This window comes from Drosophila pseudoobscura, chromosome X (assembly GCF_009870125.1).
Source record: "Drosophila pseudoobscura strain MV-25-SWS-2005 chromosome X, UCI_Dpse_MV25, whole genome shotgun sequence".
In the NCBI taxonomy this organism is placed as follows: domain Eukaryota; kingdom Metazoa; phylum Arthropoda; class Insecta; order Diptera; family Drosophilidae; genus Drosophila; species Drosophila pseudoobscura.
Window position 1 is genome coordinate 717651 of NC_046683.1, and position 27616 is coordinate 745266.

Sequence of the window (27616 nt, forward strand, 5' to 3'; positions counted from 1 at the left end):
CGAGCAAAGTGCACAGCCCAGCACAACATAAAGCTGCACTCACTCACTCACCGTAGGCACGTCGCTCCGTTTTCGCAGACGGGGCGCAAATCACGAGGCTCTGGTGTGGGGTGTGTGTGGGTGTGGGGTGTGCACCACCGTTGACCCCACAATAGAGCACAGCCAGTGCCAATTGAGTGGAAGCCAATACTTGGAGGATAATGCGAGCCAGATCAGTGCCACAACCCAACCGCCACTACACTACGCGATCTCCAGGGTTAGTTGCGACATTCTCGGTGGGAAATGCTGCTATCAAGCCAATGGCTGTTATCTGGCCGATTGGCCGGTCGACGAGTGCGAAAACAAATCGCATCAACTGCGTCATAGACTGCCTGAGTAATTTGCCTGAAGCATCCATCGGATGCTGGAGAGACAGCGAAAGCGAAAGCTGGGCAAATAGTATCCTTTTAGCCTTAAATGAAATGTGGGTGGGCATTGCCATTGCCCAAACATACCCGTATAAGTAAGAAATATGTAAGTAATTGAATGTTCTCTGCGGGCAGCCAGTGCGAAATGTTGCAGCCTCTTGGAAGAGGCTGAGCCTGGATTCCATATTAATTTGTTTGCTCTCCCTAATCGGATTAAGTCGACATGTGCACTCGCACAATAAGCACAATACGAACAACATAAAAAGTGCCTTGCATGCAGTCAGCCATTTAATTGAATTTATACTTCAATTTGGATATTTTTGGGGCATTTAGCATTTTTAAGCCCCAGAGGTCTGGCGCACCGGTGCTTCTAATCTGATTTGATTAGGTGGATCTGTCAGCTGCACTTGCAATTGCAAATGCAATCATCACATGCTATTGCACTTGTACAATATGTGATAGGAACAGCAAGGGTCGGTCTGACTGGACGAAGGACCTTCAAGCGAGCGGTGCCTCGTCAGCAATCAACATTACTAATACGCAATGATGAACGACGCCATCATCAACTAATCTTTTCTTTTCTGATGTATTTCTGTTTTGTTTTACCTATTATATTTTGTACCTATTATAGATAATGCATGCTAATAGCTACATATTATGTCCGAAGAATATCCTTAAAACATAAACTTAAGTTTTATTGTGGGATTTTCGATTCTACATAATGATTTCCATTCTTCCAAAATGATTACGGTGTGCTTCTGGATAATTATTACTTGTCGTAGTGCTAAATGAAATGTGGTAAAACGCAACACATTCATATGGTTCAAGAAGCACTCAGACACGATACGATATGAAGTCATTCATTCAGAAATTCATTCTACAGGCGATCGCTGATCTGCACTAAGGTTCTGGTCTCGGCTAAGCCAAGACAGGGTTCCGCAAACATCCGCTTGGGGCGGCTGTAAGAAATATGTAGAATTGCCATATGTCGTATATTCTTGCCTATATTCAGGCCGATTTGGGCTGGACTTCGTAACCGTTTTCTCCAGATATTGTATGTTTTGCTATTGACAGTACGCACCCACTCGCACCTTTATGCAATGTGCCTGTTGCCACATATGCGAGTCGAAATATGTGCGAGTATCTGCCAGGCCCATTTTCGAGTAGGCCCGAAAACTTTCACCCAATTTTGTAAGCATTTGCAGAGTGACAAGCACTTGAAATTCATGGATCACAGGCGACAAATTGGAGTAATTCGAGTTCGCTCGAGAAATCCAAAGTTATATGTATATGTGGTATTGTATAGCTGTCGACAATTTCGCCTGCCTCGCTCGAAGCGAAGGTCAACTGTACGAGCAGCCGCGTCGCGAAACTTCACCCAATCGCCGGGTAGCGGAGCATTTCGAAATTTAGCCAGATAATCAGCAAAATTAATATCCAATACGAAACCCGTTCCAGCTGAGACCCCGTTAAGTAAACCGCTCGCCGGCAATTGTATAATTTTTGGGCAAAAAGGGCGCGTGCATTGCGCAAAGCAGCCGTTGCCGTTACCAACATCGATGCGATGCCATCGCAGACGTTACAATCCCCAAAAAATAAAAAGGAACAAGAAAATACAAAAACCACGACCGAAATCTGGTCAAGGTCGATGCCAATTCGATTTTGGGCAACTGTGCGTATACTTGATCATAGCCTAGACAAACACACCGTTAGGCGTCTGGCGCTAAGCGCTAAGCACTCGGCTCAGTAGCTCAATTAACTCCAATTCGATTGTGGTTTTAATATTCACAGTATTTGCTATTGTAGGTTGTTGGTTGTTGCTGTCATTGTTGTTGCTATCTGGCTTTGTTTGCCTTTTAGCCGCCGCCGCCGCACACCACATCCAAAGCGACCGTTGCCCTTACGTCCGTTGTCGTCAGCTGCTACTCAGCAGCTGGTTTCGGTGTGCCGATGCTCGAATACCCTCTATCAGGAATCGGACAATGCAGGAAGGGAGCTCCCGCTACGCTAAAACGTTATTCGTCATTACGTTATTGTAAGTACAATTGTGTCGCATGTAAGATATCTCACTGTTCTATTGTCAGGGTCTCAGTCGGAGATTCCTGATGGATAGAAATGGAAAATACAAAATGGACACGAAAATGGTCAAAATTGAATGTGCTCCTTTCTAGTGTAAGCTCCCCAATGTATGTCTGTATACTCTATGCCCATGCCCATGCCCATGCCCATGCCCATGCCCACGCTTACCGTGTACCCCGAGTCATGGTCCCGGCTTAGTGGCAGTGTCGGGCAAATTGCATAACCAAATAACCAGATCCGGCGGCCGAGCTCTTTGGCTGTAAATGTAATTTAATTTTTGTATTTTCGGCCGGGCACGTGTGCTATCCCCCAGAGTCAGCGGTGGAGTTATCGAAATGGTATTTGGATCCGTTATGAAGGAAGGAGTGTCCGAAAGGGGGCTAGTGAGGATGAACATGAATATGTCCGAGTACACGCAGTACATCCATATGTACAGTGAAAGGTCGACAGGGTTTCTGAATAATGATGAGAAAAGCGGGTTCTAGTCGGAGTTTAAGGGGCTTCTACGATTCAGTTCGTAGAAGCGGAGTACAGTGAAGCAATCAATTTTATCTAGCAATCTAGCAGCTGAACATAGGAAACGCACTCGAGTTTAAATCGTTTAAACAAAAAGACGAAATCCACAAGATCCCACTCCCAATCCACAAGTAACCGCAATATTACGTACTGCTTAATCGAACCATCATTTATCTGGCTTGATTAAATGGGTCAAGTCAATGCTTCGAGAATCTCTACAGATGTTGCTCAGCTTAGGAACGACAGCTCCCTCGTACATCAATAAAGTTGTCCGACGAGTCATCGATGAAGTAATTTTTTGTTAGAAAACCCTCTGTGAGCGGTCCGCGTCTGTGTGAAGTAGGAGTGGTGCCACAGCCCAAACTCCCCAGCATCAATCTCTGGGACCTGGGACCTGGGGGCTAGGACCTGGGGCCATCAGCAACTCTGACACTTGGTAAGCAATAAATACTTCATAAATTTCTTTCTATTCTTGTCCGGCAGTTGGCAGTTTTGTCGGAATGGCCTGGGAATTTTCGCCAACGGACCAGTTGTTGGTTATTGCCAGCCAGTTGGGGCACAGACGAACAGAGGGGGTTGGGGGACTGAGGGACTGGACGATTGGGGGATGCGGGGCTGGAAGCCGACACTGATCGTCCACGCCAAGAAAGGCGTACGTGACCCGACAAGCACGCTCTACTTGGTCAGTGGATGACTGTCAGTGCAGTTGACCATGATCTGATTGAAAGTCAAAATGGGCTTACGCCCTCAGCAAAACTTCTGCAAGGCATGGCTTGAATACCTGATGCCAGACAGGCAGTCCGGATTTCGGAATGCATTCAGGGCTGTCTCTCTCTATCTCAGTCATTCCTGGGGCCGGTTCGGATGAACTAATGCTCGTAGTAATCGAAATACAAGAATGATGTGTTGCCTGGACAGTTGTTGTTTGTGGAGGCGCTCATTATACGTTATAGTAGCGGTATTTGTCACGTACGGGCGCCACAACGAGCGCAAAGCAGCTAAGGAGGCTCAGGCTAGCGCGAAGCCCACCCTCATGGGACATTCCCCCTGCTGTTACGAAAGGTCATCCAATGAGACCAGGCCATGTGCTGTGCTCCCTGGGGCTGGAAGTACAAATTCAATCGATCAAATCCTTCCACCCTCCCCATTTACTGCTCAGCCAAGCCTCGTTGTTGGCTTGATTCCGCATGCAGTTGGGTGGCTACTCAAAGCCAACTGCAATTATCCATTCTCCATCAGTAGTAGGTACTATCAGCAATTACACATTGGTCAGTGGTGGGCCACTGCGCCGTGGGGTAGAAAATCATGAGTGATTGGTTCGCCAGACAAGTTTCGAACCTGGAAGGGACTTCCTTGCTACAAGGATCGCAGTTTGCTTGCTGCGATATGTGGTACATCAATCAGAGCCGCCTCAGTTCCTTCTCCTTGGTGGTGCCTCGACACGACCATCCACCGCAGTGGTTGCGTTGGTTGATTGCGTGCGATTCATTTGTTGTCCTCCGAATGGAAATTGATTTATCCTGACCGATACAGCAGTGCTGGCATGTTCGGACTGCCCGCCCACTACCCACTCCCTTCGCATTCCATCGATCCGTGGAATTCTGTGGAATCCTGTGTCCTGTACGAGCTCGGAAACAGTCAAACATTCTACCTCCCAGGGCCATTTGTAGCTCGGCCGCCATTATTAATTATTACCCAGTATTTCTTTCCGCAAAGTATACCCATTCGTCTGGAAAGACGCAATCAACTTATAATTTTATTATATAAATGGAAAATAATAACTGAACTCATATGTAGAAGGACATTTGAGGTAAGTGATATTTTGATATTGAGGTGGTATTTTGAGGAAAATTTGTATTTTCAATTAAATTTCAATATAAATCTGAAAACGATTTTTGTGTCATATTTTGTATTATAAAAATACTTAGTTCTTAGGATTCCTGATTCTTCTCAGTGTTTTGGTGAGTGGGTGGTATTCATGTAAAAGTTCCGTAGAAGTGTTAGACTTCGAGTAGCAGGTATTTTAAAGTCGTTTTCAATTAATTAAGGTTTGTGGCATCGGCCTAGCTCGAGTCCCCCTCTAGCTAACAGCGTTCCCTCACACATGGCCCCCCCATGTCATGTGAGGGTGCTGCAAATGGTAGGCTTCAGGTCTTCAGTCTCTGTGCCTGACAGCTCAGTGACGGCCAGACCAGGCCAGGCCAGAGCAGGGCTGGGCAGGATGGCTAGTTGCTCTGGCTCGCTGGTTACGGAGCTGGAGCTCATCGCATGCTGCAACGAAATTAATTCCCAGCTCATTAGCTGCAAATGGCCAGCCTATGTAGGGGGTTCAGGGGGGTACAGGACTGCTGTAATCTCCTGCAATTCCTGACGAGCTGCCAAGCCAAGTCCTGTGGTCATTTGCTTGCCTTGTGTCCAACACCCACCCATGTATACAAGCATAGCTGTATAGCTGTCTACCTGTATGGGGTACCATTATTCCGTCTGAGGCCATCTCTGAGCTAATGACGACGCAAAGTCAATCTGGCAGGTAATCAATTAGCTTCTGAGCTCGACTTCGGCACCGGCTCCGGCTCCAGCTCCGGCTCCGGCTCAGGGTTCGTGTTCCTTCTACGGTTTCTGATGGGGCGGGGTGTTTTCGGGGCATGCAAAGGTCGTCTCTGGTGATTATTAAGTGAATTCGGTGTGTGGTTTCTTTGATTTTATTTTAATTTATTTGCATAAAAACATTTAGAGACGACCATATTGATATTAGAATACTCGTAATTGCAATTGTCAAGTTCGTTGAAGTGTACAGGAGCAAAAGAATTCACATATCTCTTATATAATATGTATTTGTGTCTGTCTGTGTGGGTGAGGTGGGTGGTTGGGTTGTTGGGTGGTTAGGTGTGTGTGTGCATGTATGTATATGTTCCTTGCAGGTTGCACTTATTTTAGAATATTAATTACATTTAATGCATTTTCAGCTACAATCAACTACTTAGAATTGAATTTCACATTTATTTGAACGAAAGAAACGTTGTTGTTTGTGTTTTTGTTTGGTTTTGTTTTGCTGTTGATTGACCCTAGAGCGGGCACCCATCCAACTGTGATTTATCTATGCATGAATCTTTATATGTATCTAAATATTTATGTTTATGTTTACCCTGTAATATCAGCCTGCGACCAGCCTTGCCCCACCCCCCATGGGAGGTCGGAGGTTGGAGGTTGGTTACATGTCAAATGCATGCTTCAGTGAAACCTGGCTGTGCGTGACAATAAGTAAAAGTGTTCGCTCTCGGCGGAAGGGGTACGGGAAACGGTTAACGGTTAACGGTTAACGGTTAACAGGAAAAGGGGTAAGAGTAATACCTTTAGTGGCTAAATAGGACAATTTAACAACGCTGTATTACCCTTGGGCCCTGTATTTCCTTTGATTTATTGATTGATTGATTGATTGCATACACACCCATACGAAATACATTTATGAATGTATAGGAAAACGTGTAGCAGGTGTAAGCAGGGGTTAAGTCTAACAATTCACATTTAACAACTCGAATGATAGTAACTCTAGATTCACATTTAAAACATTAGTTGCACATATTGTATGCATATTTAGTAACAGCGGGAAGGGAGGGGACGCCCATACGTAGAAAAGATAACTAGCATACCCACTCTTTAGGTAGGTTCATCCATCCACCCATCCACCCATCCGTCTATCCACGCACATTTACATTCACAACGCGGTAGAGTCGTTGACAACCACAGTTCCTTTAGTTTAAGTTTCAGTTTCGTTCACATTGCATCATCACATATTTTGCTGCCTGTTGGGTGGACACCTCGTAGGGACATACTCGTTCTCGCTCCTACAGCGACTCCGTCTCCATTACCTTTAACTGGCGCCGCTCGGACTCCCTGCCACGAGCGGCGGCTCAGAGGCGTGGACTCTCCAGAATGGTGTGGCTGGACATGACCGAATTGGCCAGGGCAATCGAGTTTCCGGCCACGGACAGGTTGGTCTCGTTCTTGGAACGTCGCCGCCAGAAGCATAGGCGGCCCCCATCGCACATCCGCACCTTGAAGGTGTCCACGAAGGCGCGTCGGAAGCTGGCGTTCATGAAGCAGTAGGTGATCGGGTTGCAACAGCTGGATGAGTAGGCCAACAGTTGCAGGAAGCTGATGGCCGTGTAGTCCACATACTCGTACACCACAGGTCCGATCAGCATCGTCATCGTGTTGATCACGTACAGCGGCGTCCAGCAGATGAAGAACTCCAGGACCAGCACGAACAACATCTTCACTACCCGCTTCTTACTCTCCAGGCTCTTGCTCTCGTTCGAGCGGCGTGGCACGATGCTAAAGGTAAAGGGGTACATTCAAATTGGTTAATGCGGCTAATGCAGCTCAAGAGGATGCAGGGGAGGATGACTTACCTTCGCAGCCCCGCTTCTGTGATGCGCAGGCTGGGCTGCGACAGGGATTTGCGCCGCGACTCGTTGTCATTGCCCATGCCCATGCAGATCTGCTGGTGCTGCAACTGATGCCGCAGCCGTTGGGCCCGACTGCAACAGTCGCCTCCGCCACCGCCACCGCCCCCGCCTCCGCCGCCGGCACAACCGTTTATCGGCGGGAGCTGAGAGTGGTGCTGCTGCTGCTGCTGCCGCAGGGACTTCACGGATGCACTGCGCATGCAGTAGAGATGCCTGCGCCCTTCGCAGGCGCCCCCAAGGAGCTTCCTCTTGCTGCCGCCATGGGAGTAGCTGTCCGCTGCGGAAGAATCAGATTTGAAGAATATAGAATATACCCGTATAGTTAACTGCCTAAATCACTTACACAAAGTGTATGCCTATTTTATGTACCTACAGTACATCAATCACAGCACTTAATGAATGAATATAGTCGGAGAACCTAGCATGCGGTTCTCCAGCACGCAACCAAAATGCGAAGACACTGAACATGCAATCAGTGCAGTCACGATGCAATCCCACAATCCGACAATCCGGCAATCCGGCAATCTGGTGCTTGAAGCGAACACGTATAAGCACTTCGAGGCTCGGCTGAGTGTTCATTCCCATCTGGAATCGATTCGATGCTGCTGCTTCTGCTACTCCTGTTACTGCTTCTGCTTTTCTTTTTGGGGACCCTGTGGCGACGACTGGCCGGGTCAAACAGCCACTGGCGACGCCGCGTAGTGTCCGGTCCCCAAGGCTGCCCGCTGGTGGGCAACATGGCCAGCTTTGCTCTGGGTCAGCGGTCATATGGCGAGGTCTACGAACAAATATACAGGTGAGCAGCAGCGGCGTCGAGTGACTCAATCAACCTTAGCCGTAATCTGATCAGACAGCATCCAGAACTGCGCTACGTGGGCTTCTATCGTCTGTTCAATGAGCCCGCCATACTGGTGAGGGACCAACGGCTGGTGCGCGAAGTCCTCGTTGGAAGCAGCTTTCTGAACTGTGCCGACAACGCCGTTAATGTGGACGCCCAACGCGATGTCCTTGCCACCTGCAATCCGTTTATTGCCAGCGGCGATCGCTGGCGGATACTGCGCGCCGACCTGGTGCCCCTCTTCACTCCCAGCCGGTTGCGTCAGACGCTCCCCCACGTAGCTGCAGCTTGCCAGCAATTGCAGGAGTTTGTCGGAAGGCGTCTGACCGGCGAGCGCTTCGAGGCGAAGGCGCTGGCCACCCGGTACACGCTCCAGGTGATTGCCTCGGCCGTCTTTGGCCTGGATGCCCATTGCCTGTGCTATGACGAAGATCAGGAGAAAGGAAGCCAGTGGCTGCAGAGACTGCTGCCGCTCTTTCAACCCAGTGCGTGGAGCCTGCTCGAAACCATTGCACTGTTGCACTCGTCGCGCCTCGCGAACATTCTGCAACATCGGTGGGTAAGGACATAAATCTTGTGTTCATTCAGCTAGTAGTTTGGAGATGTTATTTGAGGGGGCACACTCACGGCTTAGCTCTACGCCTTCAACATTTCAGCTACGTGCCTCTTTCGCTGCAGGACTGGCTTTGTGCTCTGGTGCGTGCCAGGAGCGGAGCCAACAACTTTCTGCACTGGCTTGGGGACAAGCAGGGAGAACAAGGAGACCTGGCGGGACACGCCACCACCCTGCTGCTCGAGGGGTACGAGACTTCGGCCATGCTCCTCGCATTTGCCCTCTACGAATTGTCTCGCAACGAGTCCGCTCAGCGTCGTGTGCAGACGGAGCTGGAGGAGGTGGCACAGCGGCATGGCGGTCTTCTCGTGGGGCACGCCGCGCTGGCGGAGCTGAGGTATGCGGAAGCTGCCCTCCTTGAGACACTGCGCCTTCACCCGGCCATGCAGGCACTCCAAAAGCGCTGCACCAAATCCTTTACCTTGCCACCACAAAGGTCGGACACGGACACGGCTGTTGGAAGTCATGGCAGCATTCAGGTTGCCTTGGGTACGGTCTTGGTGCTCCCAGTCCAGGCCATACATATGTAAGTCTCTCAACCCACAAGCAGCTCCAATCTAGATATTTGTACAGCAATCTTTCGTATTTTTAGGGACCCGAATCTCTATTCCGATCCGCTAAAGTTCCAGCCAGAGCGCTTTATGGACACGTCTCCGATGGGCTGCCGTTTCCTCGGCTTCGGGGCCGGACCTCGTATGTGCCCGGGTATGCGGCTGGGACTGGCCCAGACAAAGGCGGCACTGGTTACCCTGCTCCGGGACTACTCCTTCTCTCTCGCAGATCAAGCTCAAGATCCGGTGCAGGTCTCGCCGCTCACCTTCCTGACGGCCAGTAAGCACGGAATTTGGCTGCAGCTCCAAAAGCGATAGCGCCGCGCCGCGTAACTTCTTCTTCTTTTTGTCTGTCCTTCTTCCAATTAAATAAATCAATCTCTAGGAAATCATTGGCGGATCAGCTGGGTTGGCCGAAAAAGAGTGTTTGTGCATCGACCCCAAAACTTATACTAACGCCAGCCTGAAGTGGGGCACAAATGAGCTTGAGCGCGCAGTGGCAAGCAATACACGGCTGGCTCTAATTACATGGCACTAGGATATGCAAATTGCCAGCTCGGATCTGGTGGCGGAGGGGGGGCATCTGCCGATGCACATACTGACTCGCGGGACGGGCCCAGGCCATGGCAATTTACGGCACGAAATTATCAAGGCAGTGCCCGTAAACGAAGCGAAAAGATTAAAAATTAAATCAAATTTATTGTCACATGCCATTCGCCAAGTATGTGAAAATGTGCAACCCCTAAATTTGGATGCCCAGCAGCGGGATGAAGGCCCTTAACGAGCGCTTAAATGCTGTCTCCTGCATAATTTACGGCACTTAACTTGACCCTTTATATTTGGGACGGAGAACGGAGGAAGGAGACCGAGGCGATGGTAGCTTCTCGATTGTAAAGGTCCTGGTTCCGTCCCGTCCCGAGCAGGAAGAGGAGGTCAACCACCTAAGCAGGATACGAGTAAGAGCAGAGCCAGCAGCACTGAAACGACCTCAACCGACTGTCCTCTGTCCTGTGTCTCATGTGCTGCGATAATTCATTCTAATTCCGAGGGAGGACACGGCTCCGAAATAGAAGTAAGGTCCTATGCTAATGCGCAATTTTCATTTTCCATCCTTGGAACCCACATACAGAGACTTTATCGAGTCTGGCCTGCTATTCCTTGAGGACTCAACATGGAACCCCTTCATGCAAATGAGCCCCTGTGGGAGGTTGCTACCATCACGTGCCCAAAACGCGCTTGATGGCTGGAGCCCCAAGCCTTTAGATCTCTAAGATGTTAATTGGACAGTTGTGGGGCGGCGATGTACAGGAGCTGGTAATATTTGATGACGACAGCTCGTTGTACGCTGTGCAACAAGTTTGCCCAAATTTCTCCAGAGAATCGTTGACTGGAATCTCGGGAGATTTACTGTACCGGCGGAGCATTCACATCAATTCACGTGTGCACTCATAGAACACGTCGCGTCAGTTACAATTCAATAAAGTGTGGTCGGTATATACTCGACTTTGCTGAATACATTGTAATACATGGAAATGGAAAGAACGCTGTGTGGGTTGGGTTGGTTGGGTGTTCAAGGGGAAACGAATTAAAGCCGAATTGGAGGAATCGATTTTCTGGAGTATCGGTGCTTTTTCTTCAAGCACAATCATCGGATTATGCTTATTTGCATTGAGAGAAGCAGCGGCACAAATCCCAGACAGCCAGCATCAGCCATCACCGATGGGGAAGCGCTCTTTAATCTGTCAAAGTGAATGTAAATGAATGTCGAAATGCTCGAAGCCTTCGCCCGGTTATTGCCTCTGCACGCATTCTTGGCAACACTTCTCTAAAACTTCTTCTCTCTTCTCGCCTCGACACTTCAGCAGCCCCTCTCTCTTTATATCTGGCTCATTCACACTCATCCCGTTATGGCTGCCTCGGGCCCCAACGCCATTTCGGCTCTGCTATCGCATCCACTGGGGGATGTGATGGGAACGCATTTCGTGCGTGGCAAACTTTGCATGTAAATTGTGTGTGACGCAGGCTGGGGGCAGAGACTAATCCCGAATGGCATCCTGCCGGGAACAGTTCCCACTAATTTAAGTTTGACTTGCGGCATGGCACGGCACCTCTGCTGCAATCTTTGAACGCTTTGTCACTCACCGTAGTAGTACTGGGGAGTGCCGAACTGCTGCTGCTGCTGCTGGATCCCTGTTTCCAGGGACTGGCTGTGGCTGCCATTGGAGCGCCTCTGGCTGCTGCCGGCCGGACCGGGGCCGGGCACTTCAGGTCCACTGCTGCCGAAGTTCATGGCCCGCTCGTTCCGCATGCTCACGTATAGGGTGCGGGTGATGAACAGATAGGTGAAGCTCAGCGCCAGCAAGGGAAGGACGAGGAGGGCCAGGTCCAGGAACAGGTTGTAAGCCCGCTCGTAGTTCAGGCTGTCGGCGGGCCACTGCTCGCGGCATTTGCGTAGCCCTGAAAGAACAATCAGTCAGGTCAGTGCCATGCGGTTCATTGCTGTTGGTTTTTGGCTCTTGGTTCTTGGCTCTTTTGGCCCTGGCTGTGGCGAGACACTCACCTGGGCGACTGGTCGGCATCAGCTGGCTGAAGAGCGCTATGGGGGTCATGCAGAGCAGGCTGCCCAGCCAGATGATGGCGATAATTTTGTTGGCGTGGTTGATCGTTTGCCAAGTCCGCGACCTCAGCGGATGGCAGATGGCGTAGTAGCGCTCGCAGGATATGGCCACCAGGGTCCACGAGGATACGGCCACAGAGGCGGCTGCAAAGAAGCGGAAATGAACAATTACTTGAGCGAGAAACTTTATTTGATAAAATCATGGGCCCTCCCTCGTGTTTCGAATAATTATTTATCTGTTTTATGGGCATCCATCTGTAAAGTTTTCACTTTTATGCCGCTCATTTTCGGGATATTGATGACATTTCCGAATAGGCATGCGACCACCATCCTCCGTTCCCCCCATTAAGTTTTATTCGCTGAATATTTGGCAATTGTCACGCTTGGCCCGGGCTTTCAATGAATAAAGGACCCAACGCCATTCAACGCAAACGGAGGAATAATTAAAATGTTAATGTCTTTTTCGGTTTTGGTTTTGGATTTGGTTTCTACTTGTGCCCCGAAGCTCGCCCTAGAGGATTCTGATGCTGATGTTGGCGGCACTGATACCTAAAGCGGAGCATGCCGGCGGCTTCTCTAATGAACCCACGGAAGAAGAAAGGCATTTAATCAAAGTGGCAACTGTTGTCGCAATGGCAGCCCCCAGTCCGCAGTCCCCAGCCCCCAGCCCCCAGCTCCCAGTCCCCCTTCCATTTCCATAACCGAGCTTAAAGCGGATGTGACTCCCGCTTACGCCAATATCCCAATGCTAATCCGAGTACCAGCAGTCCCAAAGCTACGAGTATTCGCCATCAGCATCAAGAAGGAGCATAATAAAAGCCAACGCCAACACAGCTCGCATAGCTCTGCTCTGCGAATGGGTTTCGTTTCGTCGTAGCCCAGGGATGGGATGATGAAACAGGCCAAGCTCATTAACCAAATTAAATTTAGCTCTGTCGCAGTCGCTTGGCTGCGGGTCCACGGGGTCCACGGACAGCACACCCTTTTACGCATACCCGTACCCACCGTACCCGTACGGACATCATCAGAATATGCGGCTCAGTGCTCAGAGGCCGAAACAAAAATGGCAATTTTATGGAAATTTTGAAAATAGAATCTAGACCAAACCGAGAACCAAAGCGTGCGGGAACGGAACGGAACGGAACAATGAAATGAATGAAGCAAAATAGCCCCCTGCTCGCAGAAGAGGGCCAAGTGCCCCACCTATTTACTATGTACTATGGGCAAAATTTCGGTTCTTTCGGTTTTTAATCTAGATTTTAACTTCAAGTTAAATTTTAAAATGTAGGTATTATTTTTTGTAATTTTTTTTTTAACTATTTTGATAGTAGGGGTAATAGGGTCCGTCCTATAGTTCTATAATCTAATCTATAATCTTCAAACTATACGAAACTATATATGTATATTAAAAGGTATTCTCTGAGAGAACTCCCATAAATTTTTTATGTTGGATCATACTGTTATAAAACACATCGGTCTATCAGACAATAAAACTATTGCAAACACTTTGACCGTTAGTAAATAATTTAAAAATTCTGAACAACAAAAACAGACGAACAAAAAAGGACATTATTGCCCATAGTGCAATGGCGGAATGGGAAATTGAAAAACATTGTTGAGGAGCACTCGACGCTGGTCATAAATACGAGTACCATGTCGTACGAGTATGTCGGTTTCCTGATTGAATGAACGTCAATAAGAGTCGAGAGCATTGACTTGGACATATGTAACTAATATTTGGGTAAAATATCCTGCAGTGCCGCTGCTCAGCAATTGGTATGCTTTCCCCGCCAATTCGCATTCCCTTTCATGACACATAAATCGCACAAGTCGCCGTTTACCTGCCAAAAATTCCTCTTTTGCTCTTTTTATTTTACTTTTTTTTTCTGTTTCTGTTGTCGCAGCCACAAAATAGGCAAAAACCAGAGGAGCCAGGCAAAGTGCTTATGAGAGTTCGAGTATGTCAGCTGCAGAGGAATCCACGAGTCTGAGCTTTGATTTGCAGATTGAGGTCTGGCCATCGGTAGAGCCTCCATGAAGAGCCTCCTCTGCGCCCCAGTGTATCAGGCTTTGTGGATTCCGTTCCCATTCCCCATTCCGTTCAAAGCAAACCCTGGCAGCCCGAAATTGTATGCTCAGCGTGTTCAGGTGCTCAGGTGCTCAGGTGTTCAAATCCATCTTGGGTCAGCAAATCACAATTCTCCGACAGAGTCGCACAGCTTTGTTTTCCCTTGTGGTTGCCCCTCGACTTTTTGGTCCACGCTCCATGCTACATGGACAAACTTCAAATGAGTTTTTCGTGCAGAAAAATATATGTACTCGTAAATATGTACATAGCTTCAGCTTCACATGTGTGTTTGTCGCACATTGTGTGAGTATCGCATTGGAAATTGTCGAAAATGTATTCCGTGTGCTCCGTTTTCTCACCGTAAGTCTAACAATTAAGGCATTTTGTTGCAAACGAATACGAGCCTGGGGTGAGAGCTGTCCGACTTTGTAATTGTATCTTTCATAATGTATTGCATTTGTGTCCTCAGTTTTGACTCCCGCAGGCAATCCAAGCTGCACAAACACATGCGTACTCTCTGTCTGCCACCTTTGACATTTTTAATGCTGCAAGCAATCCAATCCCCCATCCACTTAAATCCAATTAAATTAACAGCCACACCCCCGTCTAAAAATCCAATTGAAACTGCAGGCCGTCTTCGGAATTATATTTCGAACCATCGCCCACGGAGTGGGAGATGCAGCCTTGCTTTAAACGGATATTTCATAGAGAATAAATTTGTTTCACGGTTTTCATGGCTTCTTATTGTGCTGTGGGTCAGCGTGCCGGCGATGAATCCCGTTTGGCAGCTATGCAATTTGGTGGGCTTCAGCAGCAGCCCGACCAGGAGGTGAATGCTGCTACTCCTGTTGCTCCAGTTGTTCCAGTTGCTTCTGTTGCTGTTTGTTTTTGATCTCTTTCAGATTTCTGCACTCTCGACGGCTGTGGGGTCAATTTTCCAATTCAAAAGTGGCATCTAATTAAGCCGGAAACCGCAAAAGTAGAACCAACAAGCCGTCTACTGCCAAGACCCCAGGGATGCGCACCAAACGGACTGGACTGGACTGGATTGGAGTCCAATTTCTTGCGGATGGGCAGAGGTCTGGGTCTGACGGACAGCTGCAACTCACTTGCCGAAGAACGGTGGCTGCTTGTGAAACTCGTGCCTCGGGGCAACAGTACATGAAGATGCTGACCCATCTCTGGTGCTGGGAAGAAAAGTTTCTGAACCGCATCTAAATAAGATAGAGCATCGAGTGCGGTCGTTCAAAGAAAGCCATGCCCTGAATGAGTGCACGACAGAGCAGAGCTTCTTATTTGGGATTCCGGATTGCGAAACCAAAGGAATAATTTGAGTGGCAATCGAAAATCGGCCAGACTATACCGGAGTCGGAGTCGGAGTCGGAATCGGAATCGGTGTATGGATTATAATTGCTTTAGATCCCACCTGATGTTTCCCAGCTGACTGCTGTTCTGGCGGACTGAATTTCGAAACGAATCCCAACAGCAAATAAGCGCAAACATGGAAGGGAGAGCAGTGTGTTGGGCTACTCGCTGCAGGTATCAGCAAACGTGCTACCGCAAAGCGTGCTGTGGCTGGCAGCATCATTTGCGTAGTCATAATTCCTTGCCACATGTTTGTGTCCGTTTTTATGAGCAGTGAACATCAGCAGTAAACATCAGCAGTAAACACATGATAACTATAAATAAGCTGTAGAAAAATACCTAACCACTCTGTGGGGAGCTTGAAGGCTTTCGCTCTACAATATCTGCCACCGGGTCACTTAGCTGCTATTTATGAGAAGTGCATTAGAAGGCGCTGTTAAAATGCTGTTTTGATTTAAATACAGTAAATTGTTAAAGGATTTTCCAGACCGGGGGGTAGTGTGCTTAAATATAAACTCTCTCTATAAACAGACATTGACACGGATTATCTGCGTCCGATTGCTGCGTATCCGCATAAAGCAATCCACTTGGATCCAGCCATCATAAATACATAATGTAATTTATTTGCGAAAATTGCAATACAACAGCTTCATAAATTATTGTTATCAAATTTGAAATGACTTTAAGTGTTAGATGCAAATCGATTTCATCCATGGCCCATTTCAATTTCCATGCTCATGCCCATATCCGTTTCCATTGCCATTGCCACTTTCAATCCCACCCAAAATTTGAATGCGAATCCGAATCAGTGTGCGGAATCTAAATCAAAATCCAAATCCAAATCCAAACCCATCTTCCTCTCCATTCTTCCCCTCCCTCTGGTCGTTCGATTTTGATTTAGCGCCCGTTTTCCTCTCAATGACAATGAGTCCATATGTCCTGCTCGCACTGCCAAATGGCACTTCCCTGCCAGTTACATAGCTCCCAGCCATAGCTGAAAGTGGATTTTTATGGACTAGTCCCAATGTTTGTGCCTCCTGCGCCCCCCCTGTGCGTGGCAGAGTCTCCAATAAAAATAATTCCAAATTTGAGACAACAATAAAAAATTGGCTGGCTGGGCAAAACTTTGGCCTGTCGACGCACGACTCAAGATTGAAATGAAACAAAAAAGGCAGAGAACTGAGCCCGAACTCAATTCAGCCTCATTTCTCTCTATAAAAAGTGGAGGGTGCGACTTTCGACTTATGTTTGCTCTGTGCCCATCAGGACATAACCAGGAGGACAATCAATCACTCTGATGCTCGGAAGTTTGGAAGCTCGGATGCGCGGATGATCGGATGCACTTCCTATGGTGCCCATCAACCAGGGAGGAGAAAAAACTAAATACTGAACATAACAGAACGAACACCCGACTGTCATGGCAGGGATGAAAAAGCAACATTCGAATGCTCCCACTGGCAACGGGTATCGGATCGTCGGTCCTTGGTCATTGGCAGCAGAATCGCTCATTCCCCATTCCATTTATTTTTATTGTGTGTGCTTTTTCTGTTTGAACTTTGCCTGCTGCTCGTCCTGCAAAATTCTGAAATTATATAAAATATTGGGCTCCATTGTTTTTTTACGTTTTAATACAGAAAGTTATTGCTAACCGAAGGGAGAGCACCAACTGTGACGCCCCACGACCCTACCTCCTAGCCCCACGACCTGCGGCTGGAGAGCAGTCAAAGGACATCGATAGGGCGGGGCCGGGGCAGACGTCGGGACTGGGGCATCGTTATTTTATTTTGTTTTCAATGTGTTCTATGTGTATGCTTTTCTACAGCAATATAAAAGAGCTATAAGCACACTGAAGACCCTCAATCGGAATGAATTTGTGAGGAAAATTGTAGAACACAGCAAATTAAAATGTCTAACACAGCCATTGGCGGATCCTGGACGGGAACGATAAATAGAGACAAATGGGGATGGGAAACAGGGAAGAATCTGGTGAGAGTGGGGTAGGAAGGGCTGCCTCTTAATTGAGCTTCGTAGCCAGATCGAATAATGTGATGTGACTTTAGCACTGTGCCCTTGATTGGGTTACCGGTCCTTGGACAAGGACCTGGTAAATGACCTGTAAGGCAAGGAGCTGGCAAAGGGCTGCACTCCCTCCTGCTCTGAGCTCTGAGCTGTGAGTGCACAATTCAGGAGATTGAGGATTGAGGAAACGAAAAAAAGGGGTCATTGGCTTTGTTCAAATCGTCCTTTATACATGCATCCTGGCAAGCAGTGAGGCCAGGACGAGCCCTACTCCGAAATCAACTTTTAGCAGAACTTCATTCGGTATGCATTGCAATTGCAATTGTTGACCTGTTTATGCTCCATTTGCCGTACAGTCGAAATGTCGTTGTCCGGGCCAGAGTTGGAGTCGGAAGGCGACACAGGACACAGGGAAATGTCCGTCAAGACTGGGCACGGATTTCTTGAAAAAGCCAATCAGGAAATTCCTGTCGTCGAGTGCACACCACAAGGGCGGTGAGCGCAAAGAGGTAATCCAGAGATCATTCATGCCTGTGCCGGATGTCTGGCAACGCAATATGAGTAGTCCACCCTTAAACCCTTCCACCCTTAGATGAGATGTTTCGCAGAGATCTGGGCGGCTCACAGACTGAAGTGCTTAGCCAAGCTCAGAGTGCAATCATGTTTTTCTGGAAACTTTTGCAAAGAAAGCCCAGCCTCCCTCTCGAACAAAGTCTTATCCTTGGCCTGCTCGGTCAATGCAAACTATAAACAAGCTTTGTATTCGCAGCCCGGGACTGGGACTGGGACTTTGACTGGGACTGGGACTGGGACTGGTACGGGCATCGTTGAACAGAAGTCAATGGCGTGCTCCTCGTCGTGCCTGGCTACTTAGGCACGGAATAATTGTTGCCATGGCGGTGTCCACTCGTCCCTTCAATGTTCAGCTCTCATCACTCCATGGCTCCACTCGGCCCAGGCTCCGTCATGGTCACGCCATCGGACATGGGGAGACAAACTTTGAAATTATGTCCGCAGTAATACATTTCTTTTGCAAAACAAACTGAGAGCCGGGCGGGGGAGCACTCGGTGGGCGAAGGCACTTGACCGTCTTACTGCGATGCCCCGAAAACAACAACAACACCAGGTTGACAGCTCTTTGGCGTTCAGCATCGCTTATCATGATGATATTGTACATACTCCTCCTACTACTACTCGTTTTCGTTCTCGTTCTCGTACCCGTATTGCAAATACATACATAAGTAATATTAATTTCGGATAAAGGGCTGTCAAGGTGTCGCGTCCTCCCACAGGCAGTCCCCAAAGGCAAAGGAAAGGCAACGCCAATGGCAATGGCAATGCGAATGGCAATGGCAAAGGTAGGAGTTCAAATTCTCAAATGCAAAGAAAGTTAAAAAGTTGCGTCTCATTTATATTCCTTTTGTGGCATGTGGCGCAAGAGCAAATTCTTTGTGTCATTCCATTCCCCCCACCCCATTCCGCTCCACTCCAGTCCACCCGCTCTTTGGCTCCTCCCTCGCGCCACATTAATTCTGCTGAAAGTATATTTCACTGCGGCAAGTGCCCGCCCGCCTCTCTCAAAACTCAGCACACAAATTACTCACACTGAGGGTGCGTGGGAGTATGCGTGGGAGGCCACTGATGAGAGTCCAGATCGAGGAGGACATTCCACAAAGGCAAATGCAAAGGCAAAGGCAAAGGCAGTCCGGGCTGTGTCTCCGAGGAGCTCTGGAATCAATTATATGACCACCACAAAAAGCACTTGACTCAGGTGGCAGCAGAAAGTGTCAGAGGAGAATGCCATGGCCAAATGGAGAATAGCACTAAAGGGCGGGTCACATTTATTAGGATCACATTTCCATTTTACACTTCACCTTTCTCACTTTGTGGGTGTATGCAAATGTGATGGGCAGTCGCCTTATCCATTGTTTGCTGATGCAAACAAATTCAACTTTTCCGTTCGACCAGGACCAGAAGCAGGAGCAGGAGCAGGACCAGCACACGGAATGATTGGTGCCACACGGCCAATCAGTTCGATCAGCGAGTTTTTCCCTATTTGCGAATATATTTAAATAATGGATAATCGATTTGCATATGCATGGTGTGTATTGCAGTAATAACATTCGATCAGCCCATTTTTTTGTGGCCAGCACAGATATTAGCTCCGATGGCATCTGCAATGGAGGACGCGTCAGAACAGTTGAAAACTGTCAGATATAGTAGGTTCCATGTTGCTGTTTGCCTTTGCCCCCCACGCCCACGCCCCAGCGATTGGTCTTTCTCTTTGTGCTTAGATTTTGTCATTGCCCGAGGAATTTCCCAAGGAATTTCAATTGGATTCGGAATTGGAAAATACGCGACTCATCATTGGGTGAGCATAGCTAATTGCATACTCTCCGTTTCGTAATAAAATAATGCCCCACCCGCTGGGAGCGTAGAGTTCCCACACACGGGGAGGTCCCAAACACGTCGAAAACAAAATGAAACGAAATGTGAAATGTGAAATGTGGCTTAGCCAGCATTAGCGAGGAAATAAGCGGCTCTGCTCTTGCCTGTAGTTTCCTCATTTTCCTTCAGGTAAGCCCCAAATCTGCCCCTCTGCAAATGCCCCGCAATTGTTGCGGGGACAAGGACAAGGACAGGCTTGGGCGCGAGGACGAACTTCAAAAAAAAAAAATGATGATGGCTTTGGCTTTAGACGAGAAAAAACAAATCTTGAAAATGTTCCGCGCTGCACGGGGCGGCTGGCTGCTCACGCTCGTCGCATTTCCGCCTGGTTAACTCTGATTAAAGGGAGGCAACAAAACCCGCCCGGAACAAGCCTGCCACAAACAAAACAAACCCTTCAACCAGAAAGAAAATTCTAGGCCCCCAGCCCCAACGCCCCATGGCATGTCTGAGTACGCGGCCTCAGCGCGGAAAGTATTCTCGGAGCGTTGCGTCGTCGCAGCAGCACGAACCTAAGTAAGGCGGCAGGGCGTGGTCGCTTTGCTGTTTAAGAAGGAATACCGCTCGGCCTGTCGACCGTCTCCACGCCACGCCACGACACTCCACTCCGCATCTCAAAATATTCAATTTATGTTGGGTGATGATGAGGATAGGGTTTGGCAGCAGGGGAGGTCCGACTGATTGCACACTCCGCCCACGTCAAATTTACCGCTTTACCCTAGAGTCTACAGTTACAGTGCAAAAAACTGAGTGAGTGAATGGCGCATGGGAGCGCGCTCGTGTTGCCTGTGCTCTCCGTGTGGGTGGTGTATTTGAACAAGTGCGTGTGTTTGGGAGAGATGATGAACGTAAATAACATTTTTCTGTCCGCCACCCGCAACCCACTCGACCAACCACATCACATTGAAGGGGAGTGTAGTTATTTTTTTATTCCATTTCATTTTTCCACTTATGGCATTTGCTCTTAATGCTGCATTTACCTTGGCTACGCCGCCATGCCCCCAGCCACCCTCACACACACTCACGCATGCGGCGTGTATGCACAACCTTGCTGCTAGTGGGTCTGTGTGTATGTGTGTGTGCATGGAACTTTGCCCCTTGCTACGGTCTTAGTCTCGTGAAGCAGTTGCACAAAGTGCATTGCGGGATGCGGCCAGGCCAGGCCATCCCTTCTACGTCTCTGTCTCTGCCACCAGCTCCAACAACACTGTCTCCCGTCGCCTTCTGCCCCATGCCTGCCACTCTCGCCTGCCACTCTTTTCGCCAGCCTTTGCCTTTTGCCTTGGTCTTTGCCTAATTAATGACTACGATGGCGACGACGAGGACGACGAGGACGACGAGGACGACGACGACGACGACGACATTGCGCTGATTTTGGTTACTTAGAGATGAAATAGCGAAAACCAAAACAGCAAAGCAGGACCAGCAAAGCTGACGATAGAAGAAATTCAATTAATCATTAATTTGCTGGGCCGTCAGCGACTTGAATGAGCACCCGAATGGGAGGCGCAGCAGGAGCCCAGCCAGCCGGATCACGGGTTCAAGGTAGTGCACGACTTTAACCTGGGACTTCAAGCGGGGGCAACACTCTGGGGCAACAAGTGAGGACTGTTCGATCTCACAGATTGAACACGCAGTGAAATCAATACAAGCTTAATACAAAATCTGGCTGTCTCACAAAAATTAGCGGGTACGCTACGCTGTCGTCAGAACAGAGACAGGACTGGAGGAACTGGAGAGTGGAACGAGCTGCTCTCAGATTCTGATTTTAATCCGAAATTGAATTCACATTCCAGATTCTTTTTCGACTCCCACTCCCACTCCTGCTCCTGCTCCGGGACTCACGCTCACGTGGCGTTGGCATCGTAATTGAATTGGCAGCTCAGCAAGTCAGGAGAAGGACGTGGAAAAGGTATCTAGATGGGGGCGTGCGACGGAATCGGAAGCGGAGTCGGTGTCAAGGCGGCGAAAATTGGTGGGAATGCCAATGGCCACGACTGCATAATTTCGACAATAAATCAGAGGGGCGTGGTCCAAGCCATGGATCGCCATGGATCCTAGAGCAGGGGTGGGCAAGGCATTGCACTGAGCGCTGCACCTTGACATGATGCCCATAAATTGGGCTGACAGCTTGGCCAGCGCCAGCGATGACATTTATAAATTTACGAGCAAGACGATGCCGTCCGTGCAACAGATGCGAGTCGCTTGGTCGCTCGGGGCTGCAATGGTGCCTGGCGGGGGATAGGGGAGGCGGGACGCGATAGCCGTATTCGGCTGCCAAAGTGTTTTTCTAACAAATTGCCATTTATATGTGCACGTGTGCGAGTGTGTGGTGGTGTGTGGATGTGTGGATGTGTGGGTGTGTGGGTGTGTGTCTCAAAGGAGGCGTTCAAGTTGTTTGCCAGCTGCTATTGTTATTATGTTGTTAATAAGTTAGACGTGGAGCCGTCGAAACCGTAATATGAATGCCAGGCGCAGGCAGGAGGCATCACTCGAGAAGCACACAAGAAGCAGAACACATGAAGCAGGAGCAGCGCCGAACACAAACTTGCAGAAAGACAAACACCAGAGCAGCGTCTGAGATGACTGGGTCGTTTGCGACGAAGGCGGCACAGGAAACGGAAACAGGCCATGAAACTGCACACACACACACTTACACCGCCTTCTGGCGGATGTAGTAGGACGTGTAGGCGACGTGACTTTGACGTTGCATAGTGGAATGAATGAGACACGGACGCTTGCCTCAGACTGTCTCAACCTGCATCAGGATTAGTATCGGCTATGCCACACTGTGCCGCCTGTATGCTTTCGCGTGAATTGCCCTGAAGACGCTGGGTATTTTTCTGGCACCAAACACCCAAAGCAACCAAAGCACCCAAAGCACCATCTCGTTTAGAGTCTTGAGTAATACGCATTGAAAACGGGGATTTGCCTGGGCCAGAGTCTCTGATGCTGCACTGCCTTGGCTTAGACTTTTGGGGGGGCCTTTGCACGGGTTAGCAAGTCATCGGATCGGTCTTTTGTGTCTCGGATACTTGAGAGCCTCTCAGCCTTGCCTGACAGACGAAGGAACATATGAACATCCTCCCATCCCATTTCCCAAGACCAAATCTCTCCCTTCTCCTCTCTCTCCTGCTCCATAGTTCATAAATGATGCGCAGATAATTAGAATGTCATCTCGCATGCACTTTGATGAAATAGGCAGAGTATCTCCACCGGGAGGGAGGACCGACTTCAGAGCTGAGCTGAGCTGAGCTACCGAGCAGACCATCAAGTTTCCCCAACTGATAAGGCCTTGTGACAGGTGTCAGGACCGTTTCTCAAAACCCACGGTAACATGCGGCAATTGGGCGACTCAACAGCCCCGAAACTCGGGAAAGCGAATGAGATGGGATGGGACAAGAGCATACATAGCTTTCATACAATAAGCTGACTTCATGGAAAATACTGTTTATCTGACGATCAATCTAGTAGATGTAGGTTTCTTCCATACCCAAAGCAAACAGCACACAGCATACATCCGAGGAGCACATCCCCCGCAGATGAAGCCACCAAGCCGAAATTTATGTGTGCGAAGCGTGTTTTAAAAGCGCCCTGGACCCAGAGGAGACAGGGACATGGGGACATGACCATGCGTATGAAATCTCGGGTCAGTCATTGGAATTAAAGGTCTTTAAAAGACCCCCACGTCCCATTGGCACTGGGTGGCCCAGGTGTAGAAGGAGTGTATGTGGAGGGGAGTGTGCATACTTAATCTTCCGAGCCCTTGAAAAGTCCATAATGACGGCATCCTTGTTGATACCCGTCGGTCGTTAGTTGGGTCCTCGTGCTCGCAGTATCATCCAGCCACTGCTCCCACTGCGATATACTCGTAGAGATATGGACACTTGCACACTCGCCACACGCCACACGACATAAAAAGCGGGCTTTGGCCGGACGAGTGTCAACAGAGGAATGGAGGAGCTCAAATGTGGGCCACGCCCTAAGGCCCAAGGGCCGGCGGCCTTGAATTATGATTTAACCTATAAATAAACGCGGAAATTGTGCGTGAAGTCGATGGAGGATGGAGGATGGGGAGCAGTTTGCTTAAGTGGAAAATCGACGTGCATCAGCATGCCATCAAAAGTACTGAATTCGAGTATGGTGCATCAGAAAGTTATGGGACTAAGACGCTTCACGCCTGTATGCAGCACTCCAGCACTCCCCATGTCCCCATTTAGAGTCTAGGCGTAGCCTGTGCATCCTGCGTCACAGCTCCTGCGGCTCCTGTTGAACTCTGTTCTCGCATGGCCTCGACGACAAAGGAGCATTACATTCGGGCTAGACAAAGTTTTGCGAGCGTTTACGAAGAAGGCGCCATTTAAAGCGTGCCAACTTGCTCGATGCTTTCTCTTTGGGTTGCAATCCTTTTATAAAGTTTGCTTATAAAATACGTCATGTTTCAGGTGCCAGAAAAGCTTCAGGGTAAAAAGGGGGAGCCGGGAGCCGTATCATTTTCAAATTGCCGACTCCACTCTATTTTTCATTACCTTCAAAATGAATATTTCCTACCTAATCTTTCAATCTTTCGTTAGGTTCAAGTCCACTGCAGATCATCCGCCATAACCGCGACATCCAACAATCAATTCCAAAGAGACAATCCGTCAATTCCATGATGGTCTCGTGTCCCATGGGCCATGCACCACAGTACCTTATCAAAACGGAATAGCTATCCCTCTCCCCATTCCCAACAAAAATCCAACTCCCATTGGCATTTGCTTCGTAGCCGAGTTTAACAAATATACATAAGCCTTTTAAAATTTAAACTTTTTTATTGTCCGATAATGAAGAAGAAGCGGCAGCGGCAGCGGCAGCGGCAGCGGCAGCGGCAGTGGCATTTGCTAGGTGGCGTTGCTGCTGCCATTGCCTGCGGCGGAAGTATTGCTGCGACACCCGTTGGACCGACTTCATGAAGAGATCCGCGCAGTTGGAGACGCAGTCCCGCTCAGAGGTTGTTAGCCTGGGGCCCGGCCGCACGATGCAGATTCTGAAGCAGCGATGCGTCATCTTCTTGATCAGCTCCTGGACATTGGCCAATAGTATCTGTTGCCTGATATGTTTAAGTTGACCAGAGTCGGGTTTCTTCAACGTCTCCTGCTTTGGCTCCATGCTTGCCCAATATATAGTCTCCTTTCGGATTCGGATTCGGATTCTCGTACCGCTTGACAACTTCCAAGCTTCCAGTTTGCAATGACCGGATCGAGTGGCCTGCTTTGCGTGAATACTTTCAGATTCAAGTTCTGCCGTCATTTTGACATTCCTTGCACAAATGTAAAGTCTACTTGGTTCTCAATTGGTTTACAGATGACACACATTGACGATGGGTACTTCGGTATTGATTTGTTATCGAACGCATTCAAATTAGATTCTAATGATATTTATGTAGTAGGGTATTCTGTTCCATTAACCGATGTCAGCATAGGGTACAGGCCAGTCGCATATGAACCATACTGTTTTGTTGTATTTATGGAAGTGGGAATAATGTAAACATCCATATGGCGAGAGAGTGTCCAGTGACTGTCGGCAGATGAAAGGAACGAACGAACGAACGAACGCTTAGGTCTGCACAATCCGTAGCACTCCGTATCTTCGTATCTGGGTTTCAGAAAGAGAAACAAACATACGCGCTCTACTTGCTTGCATGTGTGTGTCTGTGTATAGTTCTGCGTAAATACATATTTGCATGCCAGTATGCTAATAGTTGGCCAAAAGTTATCCTGGACTTACCCTGGGCAAACTGGATGAGCTTGCAGAGGAACTCGCCAAAGATGAAATGGCGCAGCAGGGTGCCCACCAGGGTGACGGGCATGCAGAAGACCCCCAGCAGGATGTCCGAGATGGCCAGGTTGAGCAGAAAGACATTGGTGATGGTGCGCATGCGACGGTTCTGCACCAGGGTGAGCACCACCAGCAGGTTGCCCACGACGGCACAGAGCAAGATGATCGAGTAGCAGGGTATCACCCAGATTGGCACATCCGCACTCACCTTCGCCACTCCGCCACTCCGGTGGCTGTGGTTGCTGCTAGGTGCGGCCGCGTTGGCAGTGGGGGCGGACAGTGTGCTGGACAGTAAGCCAAAGCCTGGCCGGGAGCCAAGGCCGTCCGCCTCCAGAGCAAACTCCAACCCGTTGCCGGTGTAGTTGTAGCTGTAGTTGTACAGATCGATGCCACTGATGCTCAAATCTTGTTCCGCCATCCCGCTGCCACTACCACTGCCACTGCCTCCGCCACCCACGCCTCCCGGAGAGCCCCCATAGAGCTCCTGGGCAGCATAGGTGCCATTGAGCTGGAGGACGGCATCCGTGGCCAGCGGGGCAAGCGCGGACAGCAGCTGGCGAAGATAGCGGTAGAAGGTGCCAATCGTGAGGCTGTCCCTCGGATCTCCTCGGATCCTCCCTTGCTGATCACTTGAATCGGCTCTCGCTTGCAGCAACCTTGCACTCGCGACGCGACGCGACACTGAACAGCACAAAGGAGTCGAAAAGTACGCAAGAAAAAATGTGGGGAGCGAACCTCCAAGAACGGACACAGAACTCACGGTGCGCGGCGTGTCTCGTGCCTCGTAGCCTTCGTGGAGCACTGAGGCGCCTTCTGTGGCACGCAGCCGGCATCGGGAGCCGCAACATGTTGGCCACACAGCGGCTGCGGCCAACTCACCACAGCCACAGGGCAACATGTTGCCAAAGGACTTGTTGCTATGACCGCCGACCTTTTGGTCCTCTGCTGCTGGCTTCGAACGGGACCGCCGTCGATGTTCTGCTGCAAGGAATGGCCGGATCTTGGCCGCAACTGGCACTTGTCACCTGCAAGACCACCCAGGTCACCCAGGACTACCACACGTCATTCAATTGCAATTCATAGAGTACGAAAGAACGAGTGAACAGGCGGGACAGTTCTTTTGCATACTCTTGTCAGGGTAAACGACGACTGATTAAGACCGACAATGTTTGGCAATCAGTGGGCTTTGACATTCGCAGCTGAATAATTTGCATGTCCCCCTGGGGAGAGTCTCTTCGTTCTGGTTCTGGCTCTGATTCTGTTTCTGGTTCTGCGTCTGGGTCGCTTCCTTCCGCTCTCCGGCAGAGCATAACATTATCATAATCAGTGCTTGGGGTACCTCGGGGTAGCTTGGGGTAGCTCTCAGAAAGGAAGCAGGCCACATTTGTCAACTTAATTAGCGCACTGCCAACGGAGGAGCTGACTTCCACTCGCTTACACCTTTGCCTCATTATTTAAAGACCGCTTTTCTTTTTGTTTGCCTCCCGACACCTTTCGGCTTTCGCCTTGTCTGGTCCTGGTGGCTTTATAAATCACACAGCAACTCGAGGACAGAGCACCCATTAGGTGGAACTGAAGTAGCTTCCGAAGTGAAAGTGAGAGTGGAATTGCGGTGTTACCCCAGCAGCCTCTCTCTCTCGGCCCTGGCCCCTGGCCCCTGGCTCCCGTCCCCGAAGCCATGTGGCCTCACTGATTTCCATCCGCGTGCAGATGCCAGACTCTGCCACAGAGCCGAAATTTATTTTGTTTCCCCCAGTAGCCCCAGGAACTATTCCCAGATGAACTCTTGCCTGCTACCCACATATTCGG

General features: G+C 49.2%; 3 protein-coding genes across 4 annotated transcripts; 1 reads left to right on the plus strand and 2 right to left on the minus strand.

The window, feature by feature from the left end:
• Positions 1-4984: 4984 nt before the first annotated feature.
• On the minus strand, positions 4985-26600 carry CCKLR-17D1 (Cholecystokinin-like receptor at 17D1). Its single transcript, XM_002134489.3, has 5 exons — positions 25757-26600; positions 12034-12234; positions 11616-11930; positions 7415-7748; positions 4985-7337 (listed from the first exon to the last, which is right to left on the minus strand). The coding sequence occupies exons 1-5, from the start codon at positions 26223-26225 to the stop codon at positions 6914-6916; spliced, it is 1743 nt and encodes a 580-aa protein (XP_002134525.3). The 5' UTR covers positions 26226-26600; the 3' UTR covers positions 4985-6913.
• On the plus strand, positions 8137-9884 carry Cyp308a1 (Cytochrome P450 308a1). 2 transcript variants are annotated; one of them, XM_015186741.2, is made up of 4 exons: positions 8137-8267; positions 8322-8868; positions 8988-9448; positions 9515-9884. In XM_015186741.2, exons 1-4 carry the CDS (start codon positions 8209-8211, stop codon positions 9789-9791), a joined length of 1344 nt encoding a protein of 447 aa, XP_015042227.2. In that variant the 5' UTR covers positions 8137-8208; the 3' UTR covers positions 9792-9884. The 2 variants fall into 2 exon arrangements, with proteins under 2 accessions (XP_015042227.2, XP_001354383.3); XM_001354347.4 differs by having other exon boundaries at positions 8322-8864; positions 8966-9448; positions 9515-9883.
• On the minus strand, positions 24776-25678 carry LOC26532636 (mitochondrial import inner membrane translocase subunit tim13). The gene has a single exon (XM_015186739.2). The coding sequence runs from the start codon at positions 25277-25279 to the stop codon at positions 24791-24793; it is 489 nt and encodes a 162-aa protein (XP_015042225.2). The 5' UTR covers positions 25280-25678; the 3' UTR covers positions 24776-24790.
• Positions 26601-27616: the final 1016 nt, after the last annotated feature.